General features: G+C 40.8%; 1 protein-coding gene across 1 annotated transcript; it reads right to left on the reverse strand.

The window, feature by feature from the left end:
• On the reverse strand, positions 1–5,338 carry sbk3 (SH3 domain binding kinase family, member 3). Its single transcript, XM_010750345.3, has 4 exons — positions 4,889–5,338; positions 2,670–2,817; positions 1,932–2,134; positions 1–1,074 (listed from the first exon to the last, which is right to left on the reverse strand). The coding sequence occupies exons 1-4, from the start codon at positions 4,892–4,894 to the stop codon at positions 289–291; spliced, it is 1,143 nt and encodes a 380-aa protein (XP_010748647.3). The 5' UTR covers positions 4,895–5,338; the 3' UTR covers positions 1–288.
• Positions 5,339–8,616: the final 3,278 nt, after the last annotated feature.

Here is an 8,616-nt window from a genome sequence, read left to right on the forward strand (position 1 = left end):
TTTAACCAAGTCCAGTACAGATTTTTAAAGACACTATAATACAAATTGGAGTTTCAAACATCAAACCTTTCTTGTATTTTCATTAAGGCGCACATTCATACACATACACACACATTGGAATATATACAACGATGGAAGTGGTTGGAAAAATACAAAAATATAGCACCTTACTGAGTATATTTTGTATTAGATTTAAATTTATACACAAAAATACATTGCAGCATAATGTCAAGCATGTTGCATTCATTAAAAAACACTACTCCAGAAACAGTTTTATAAAGACAAAGCTTATCTCTCCCCTCTTCCTTCCCTGATAATCTCCTCTGTCACCCCTCCTGCCTCCCTTATTTTTCTGGCCTCTTTCTCTGCCTCCTCTGCCTTCCTCTCCTCCTCTCTCTCCGTCTCCATTAGCCATGGCCCTCCCAGGTAGCTCAGGATCTCCTCTGGGTTTCCTCTGCGTTTGGGCTCAGGGTGGAGCAGCTCCTTGAAAAGAGTCATCGCTAGTGCACTGAGACCGTCAAACTGTGGAGGAGGAGGGTTGTCCATTTGTTCTGTCTTCATGATTGTGTAACTGTCTATTTCCTCCACATCAATCCACTCACCATCCCTGATCTTCCCCTCCTTTTCAGCCTCACGGTTAAACCACTCCTTGTATCTACGGTAGCCACGGTCATCAAGGGTGCTCTCCTCCCACGGAAAGCAGCTAGTTAAGAGGCAGTAGACAAGTACACCAAGTGCCCAGCTGTCAATACAGGGCTCCACTGTTATCCAAATGTCCTCCATCTCCTCTTCATTCCCATCACGCTGCCTCCTCTCCCACTCCTTCTCAGCCTTCTTGGCAGGTTCCACCTCTGGAGTACAGAAGGGCGACTCATACCAGACAGCACGAACAGTGGAGCCAATGGCCCGGGTAAGGCCAAAGTCACCCAGTTTGACCCAGCGGCAGGCACTGTCACAGAGGAAGATATTCTCAGGTTTGATATCACGGTGGACGAAGCCCAGGGAGTGCAGATGTGTAACGGCACCACTCAGCTGGGCCATCACCCTCTGGACACACTCTTCACCCACCCCGACCTGAAACAGCAGGACAGTTTGGATCAGCATTGACTCAACGTCGGAAAACTCTCTATAGAGTCGTACAACATTTCATATCAGATGACAGATGGAAATGAGGTGAAATGTGGCGAGAACATTACACGAAAGCCAAACAAGATCTGCGTCATCAGCCATGTTGATGACGCTCTTGGAAACCCCTGCTACTCAGAAAGCACAGGGGCCCTTATTCTTATCACTACTCTATTATGTTACTGGCAGTGACACAGACACAGAAGAGGGCGAGCTGGAAGCCTTTATCTGTCTCAAAAGGACTTGGTCAGCAGTTACAGTTTCCATGAAATCCCTATGAGAAAGCCACACTGCAGACATGAAGTTTAAACCTTTGAACTTCAGTTCAAATTTGCCTGTCATGCAGATGTCAATCTACAACCTCATCTTCTTGAAATTACATTTATATCGCTGAATTATTGTTGCAGGCAACATTTTTCCAGTAAAGAAAGTGCTGTGTTCTTTTTGCAGCAAAAGCATTTTGGTTAAGATTAGGAAAAGATTGTGATTTCGATGAAATGTTGATGAACTAAACAGGTTTCTTCTCCTGCTTTATGTCACTGGTGATACTTGTGAAATTGTATTGCAGATATTGGTGGGAAAACAAATGCAGTCAAATTGTCAGTAAATCATGCAATTTTTAAGTTGGGCAACCCAACTTAAACATTGCATGATTGTTAAGTTGGGTTGCCCCTACTTAACAATCATGCAATTTTGATGAAACCACAGGAAACACCACCTGTTCCTCATTCTACAAGTATCTTAGGCTGGACGTACCATGCAGGGCATTAAAAGCATATTTCATGCCACAAATCAGCCAAACTGACCTCTGACACAATCACACTGTAGAGGTCACCGTATAGACCAGCTTGCTGGGCAAAGACATAGTATGTCGGTGTGGAAAAAAAGATGCCAAGGGCCCTTGTCAGAGAAGGATGGGTGCAGTAAGAAAGGGAGAGATTGTATTCACGCAGGAAGGAGGTGAGCGAAGTAGACTGACGAGGGAAGAACTTCAGAGCCATAGGGGTTCCTGAAGGGAGTGAAGCAAGACAACATGTGGTGAATGTTACAACATCTAATCAGGTTTTGTCATAGGATGTCAAAAAGCTGTCAGCAACGATGGAATGTGAGTGTTGTCCATCATTGACACTTTGAACAAATATAACTTCCCCTTTGGGACGACTCTGTTACACATCTAAACCCCAGTTGCGGCAACTCTATCTCAGAGAATGTGCCAAAGCACTTCATTACAGCAACAGAAGCGCAAAAGGTTAAATGAACGCTATCAAAATACAGATCTGTCCTCACATTACTGCAGCGCTGACCCTACACGACATGTGTAGTTTTTTCATTAGAAAGAAACCCGAGCCTGAGATAAATATGCTGCAGTGGAGATATATACAAACACCCATTTCAGATTTGATTAGTGCAAAAGCTTAATCAGAACTCTTAATTAAATGTATAAACATTGAGAAATTTAAATTATAATCGCACACACACACTTGCAGACTGATTAAACTGAGACGTCTCAAGCAGGCATGACCTACATTGCGTCTTTCACTAACCTCTCTTTCGGTGTACAGCTAACATGACCTTTCCATAGGATCCCTCTCCGAGGAGCTTTACCACCTGGAAGTGTTCGGATACCTTCAGACTGTGCATGGATTGAGCTGACAGGAAACATCGCTCATCAAGTTCCTGGGCTGCTGCAGCCTGTTCACACACACACACAAAAATCCATATTCAGTGTCGTTACAGATGATGATTGCGTCAAGTGAAAGCAGATCCACAGCTTGATCTGCATGTGTTGATGTCAGTGATAGATAACTTCACAGAACGAAGTCTGAATCTGAGGCCGAACATACTGACGTGTTACCCGAGACTGCTACTTTTAAAAAGACCGTGCAACTTTAAATCTCACATGTCTCATTAGTTGCAATACCGTTCTCAAGGGAGGAGTTGTTTTCTGAAAGTTCATTCTTTTATTTTCTTGCCCACCATTCACACTTTCCCAGCATGCAGCATGTCAGAAAATCAGTGGAACATACTGCGTTATGATCTCTTTCTGCAGCTCTGGCATAATCATCCTATAAACAGGATGAACTTGAGACATCAACGTGTCTTATCAGGGCGATCAGAACATTTGGCGCTGTCATTCAGTTTCCATCATCATTCACTGTTGTTCGTGAAGTCACATCCATGACAACTTCCTTTGAAGTAGATCCCCCCGCCACATACCCCGGCAAATTAGGAAGTCTGTGAACTGTTACCGCACAGAGCTTAACACAAAAGATGAAGCAATTGTGATGACATTTTTACTTTTGACCTTCCATATGTTGCGTAATTGAGCTTAGTGGGATTTAAATGTTGAGCTAAGTACACCTGTTATGTCTGCGAACATGTAATATATCTGGTGGTTATTACATTTTAATATATAATCTTTTTTTTTTATGATTCGGCTTAAGATAATTAGCCCGATTGTTGGATGGATGTTTTCCAGTAAATCTCTGATGGTGAAAAGAGATTAAACTGTGCCATATGACACTTGTGATTTATTTTTGAGTTCTGCCATGACAGCAGTTTAGAAAAACTGATTGATCTCAGCCATGGGTTTCTGCTTGACAAACAAATGGATCTGATGTGCAGCCAAAAATAAGACTGCAGGTTTCAGCCAGTCTGAGTGCGATGCTTGGCACAGATGTTACCAAGAAAGCTCTATTTAAAATAGAGCTGATAATGGGCCACTTCAAGATCAATGGTGTATAGATTGATACTGCTGTATTGATCCACCAAAAAGCTTCTGTTTGTATTTTCAGAGCTTTTTTCGAACTCACTCTCGCCTGATAAAATCCTACATTTGAGACAATTTCCAAATGGAAAGAAAATTGAAAACACTTGAAACTCTATGGTGAATGATAAGCACATTCATAGAACTGGTTACATGGGGAAATAAAAAGTTAAATAAAAAGATACAATTTTAGAAAATGGTCTGTGTGTGTTTGTCTAAGCCTTCTCACGGTTTCAAACTCAAAGCAAAGTGTTAAATTCCTGAATTCAAATCTCAGTTAGGTTCCTATCAGAGAGTTGTTAACACATGTTTGGGTTATCGCATTATTACATTCTCTGGCTGCTCCGCGTTCCACTCATGCCAGAAATAAATTAATATAATTTATTAGGTTTTGAGAACTGAGTCTCATCTAGGTCACAGTTTGACTTGATGATTAAGTGGCTGATACATAAATCATCACAGATGCACATGTGATGATGACAGACACATCCTGATATTTGCCATATCCCTTTAAAACTTGTAAACAGAGGTGATTATTAATTAAACCCCTTATTAGTAACTTGGCATAAAGCAAGTGATTGTAACGAGGGCTCTGCATGAGCTAACATAATTAACAAATTTGAAGTGCAGTGCAAGCGCTCAACATTACAAGCTGAAAATCCTCTCAGTGACACTAGCAATCAAACGTACGTAATACCTCACAGTAATTTTGCAATAAAAAGCCAGCATTGCATTTGTTTCATGCCTGTCATCTCATCATATAGCTGCACAAACACATTAGTAACATGATATATAAACCCCAACTATTTGCACATACATTTATACAATAACTACATTTATGCATTTTTTTGCTGCCATTGTTTTTTTTTTGTTTTTTTTTGCAGCACGATAAGATGATTTTGTGACTCTCACTTAACTCACAAGTCTGTCATTTATGTGTGCATGTGACATATCGCTGCTGGATCTATCTTCGTGTGAATAAAGTGCAATACTTACTGTCATTTTCTGCTCAGTTGGTTGATCTCTGCTCACTTTGTCTCAGCTCTTTTCAGCATCTAAAGACTTAAACTTCTGACAAGCTGCTTGCCGCTGCCACTAGTTGTACTGTTCTGTGCTGGAGCTCAACTCTATCCTCAAATAGGCTGACAATTTTAACTGGAAATGAAGCTGATATATTTGTCTTTGCTCCGTTGTTCCATGCAATATTGCACAGCAGCTTTATAGAGGAGGCTCATAGATGTTTACCGGAGACCTGGATACTGTGTGCTTCTCCCCAGGAGACTCACACTGAACTCTCTCCCTCTCTTTTCCTACTCTTGTGCCATCTCTCTCTCTCTCTCTCTCTCTCTCTCTCTCTTTGCCTGGCATCTGTTATGCTGGCAAATACGCGTGAACTAGCTATAAGGCATGTCAAACCTCTCCCTCTCTCCCCTGTTTATAGCCCCCCTCTCTCTCTCCTACTACACGGCAGTGTTAATATCCCACCGTTTCCAATCTGTCAGTCAACCTGACCACATTAACCCGTGGCTCTCCTCCTCCTGCCTCCCTTCTCCTCAGCTGTCACTCACCTTCCGCCAAAATATACACACCCTCTCCTCCCCCTTCTCTTTCCATGTATCTCTCTCTTTCTCACCCTCTCAGTCAGTCTGAGTCAGTGGATTCCCCCCCACAGTGTAGGATTCCTCATTTAATCAGCAGGTATGCAGGAATGATTGGAATAGGCCAACAAGCTGTACTCATGATCCCAGAATCTTACTGGGATTACAGGGTACAGTTAAACATACCACTTCACCCTTTTATTGGTCAAGATCACTGATTTTTTCTTCCTGTGTGATCCCTCGTTTCATAATAATATAAACTCTTAATTTCCCTTATGACATCCTCTTGATCCTACAGTGATGAACACCTTCAAGGTTTTTATCACCATCAGACAAACCTTCCACACCTCATCTTCTACTCTCTCGTCATAAAATTCTTTATCTATATCCAAGTGCGTATTATGGCCGACCATCACAGACAGACATAACTAACAGCTGAATCTTTGACTTGCAAAACACCTTCATTTTGTGCTTCGGTGTGTACATGCCAGCTCTGTTTCCTACATAGCGCCAGCTGCCGATCAGGCCTCTTCTCCAGATTCGACACCCTCTTTCTGTCCACTCAGATAGATTTCCCTTGGTACTCCATACTACAGGACTATTAATGCCGCTGGCCTGAGGGCTGTTTGTTATGTAACACAAACACTGGCTGCTATCACAACGGCCTGGACCCTCCTCAGGTTACTACCACTGCGCTGGTCATGCGGCCTGCAATAGACCAATGACCAACATGTGCTTCCATGTTTGTGCTTGCACCATAGGGTTCTTCGGCCCCTGCTGTGACAACCTACACACCCCCCCGCCCAAAACATAACTTTCAACGCTTTCGCTAAGTTGATGCCAAGAGAGGGTCAATTTCATTCACAAATACAGAACATAAACCACACACACATGCAAAATTATACACTACACGAATGTGGATTCACGGATGCTGATGCGCAGAGGGTCTTGCAGAGATGCGCAAGAGTGCATACTGAGGACATCTTTGTTGACAGTTACATGTTTATCTTTGCTATTTGGTTACACCTCTATGTTTTTGAGAGCTTTCGACTACCAAAAAAAGAAATTGGTGAGATAACCCTTATGTAATACTATATGGGTATGCAACAAACATGATATATTAACTGAGAGGAGATGGCGAGATGTTTTTCTCTCTTCAGCCTTCTCTTTTAAATTCTTTCTTTAAAAAAGAAACATGACATACATTTACAGAAGATACATCAAAGATACATCCAAGAAAGTCACACTTGTTTGTCATTAACTAAACATTTAAGTACTACAGCTCTACAGTGTTACATAACGTTTCAATTTCCTGTTGCATGTTGTGAGAATGGTGCCAATTTCAATGGGTTTGAAGCATTTCACAACTCCAACAGTTTGGAAATTGTGATAAAATAGACCAAAATATATAAGTAAGTATAGTATAGTGATCTAGTGGTCTTATGTACATAATAATATGCATCTAAAAAGTATTAGAACACTGGTTCTTAAACTGTGGTTTAAGTACTACTTGTGGTACATGACCTGCCTGTAGTGGTACTTGGAGGAATCGCTCTTTTTTAAATTGAAATAAATGTAAATTTAATTGAAAAACATAATGTACCATCAAAATACTATAAAATTTAAAATAAAAAATAAACTATGAGATTGCTGGAATGCAAATAAGTTTTGCATTTCTTGTGATATTTTGTTTCCCTGCTATTAAGACACACTCATTGTCATAGCATGCACACACATCCATGATTAGTTACAATATAAAATGCGCAAATAGAGGTAACATTAATGCTTCAAAACCACTGTAACCATGGCTCCAAACAGTAAATATTAGGAGGAGAAGTGTGCCTGAGGAGTGCACCTTTAACACCAAATTAGCTCTGGTTCTTAAACTGGTTCTGTTCAGGCTTCAACAACAACAATAAATCTTTTCAGTAGTAAACCTGCCTCTTGTGTAAACTGTCTGTAGCTCAACAGGATCAGTCACATTACTCTAACATCTGTCATAATGGTGATACTTGGAGAACTATTTTCTGAGGTGGTACACGGTGTATGGTGTAAAAGATAATAGATAATAATAGATAGATAATAGTTTTCATCCAGATTTGAAATGATTTGAAATTTTGAACATGTTTTGATTTACTTTGAGATTTAGACATTTGATCTGACACTGATAATACCTTTATAATATTATCTGTTTACAGCTGGTATTTTTCTGGCACTTTTCAAGTGTTTATGTTCATGAATCATGTTGGCTCGGGACACTCTCTTCTAGCAGACAGTGAGCATAAAGGAGACACTGTGTAAAGTTTCTCCGTGACATAACCATGGAACAACACCTGTCAAAATAGCTTCTATGCTGGTGATAATCGCCTGCATTTCTGTGTTTATCTTCATGAGATTAGTGTTTCCAAAGCAGTGCCACAGCTCGTTACAGCTATACAGTTTGCTTGAGTCATGCTGCCATGTTTCCTTCTGTCCCCTCCTCCCCGGAGAGAAGGCAAAGATAAAAGGATAAAGAGAAGCAGGATAAAAGAGGAGCTTGTAACACACATGTATGCCAGCTGTTACTGTGTTGTTCTCATCTATGAGGCTTACTATGTATTATTTATGGTTCCACTGACAGGCAAAGGAACAGGGAAGCTGTTAGTTCAGCGTTAGTTCAATGATGCCTCTTTGTGGACAGTGTGTGCTATTGCATTAAAGGAGAAACCACTGACAATGGCATGCATTACATTACATGACGTTTAGAGAGTTATTTACTTTATTCAAGGCTCTGTAAGCGTAAACTTAAAGGTGACATATGTGTTGCTCAGTCTCAATAGGCTGCGACTTATTGCAGATTACAGTTTCAGACCTCTGAGGATAATCAGTCAGCAGCCTGCTCATGTGTCTCCCCACCACAGCGTCCAACAAGAAGACTTTTGTTTTTGATGAGGAGACTCTGTGGAAGAACATATGATGTGTTTACAGCTCATTCATGCAAGAAGAAAATTCAAATTTTGTAACCTCCATCTTCATAGCCTGTACATAGTCACGCTTCACAAAGGCTGATGATTATGATGATGATGTGTCATGATGACTTTGAGCAGCATTTTAACAACAGTTTAAATTAAAAACCTAAAAGCCATT

This window comes from Larimichthys crocea, chromosome XIII (genome assembly GCF_000972845.2).
Source record: "Larimichthys crocea isolate SSNF chromosome XIII, L_crocea_2.0, whole genome shotgun sequence".
In the NCBI taxonomy this organism is placed as follows: domain Eukaryota; kingdom Metazoa; phylum Chordata; class Actinopteri; family Sciaenidae; genus Larimichthys; species Larimichthys crocea.

Bases quoted from the DNA above. Each gene is read 5' to 3' on its own strand.
- sbk3 (XM_010750345.3), bottom strand. The intron at 2,135-2,669 runs GTTAGTGAAAGA...CACTCCCTTCAG, and splicing joins AGCTGTACACCGAAAGAGAG to GAACCCCTATGGCTCTGAAG. The intron at 1,075-1,931 runs GTCAGTTTGGCT...CTGCTGTTTCAG, and splicing joins ACAGTGTGATTGTGTCAGAG to GTCGGGGTGGGTGAAGAGTG.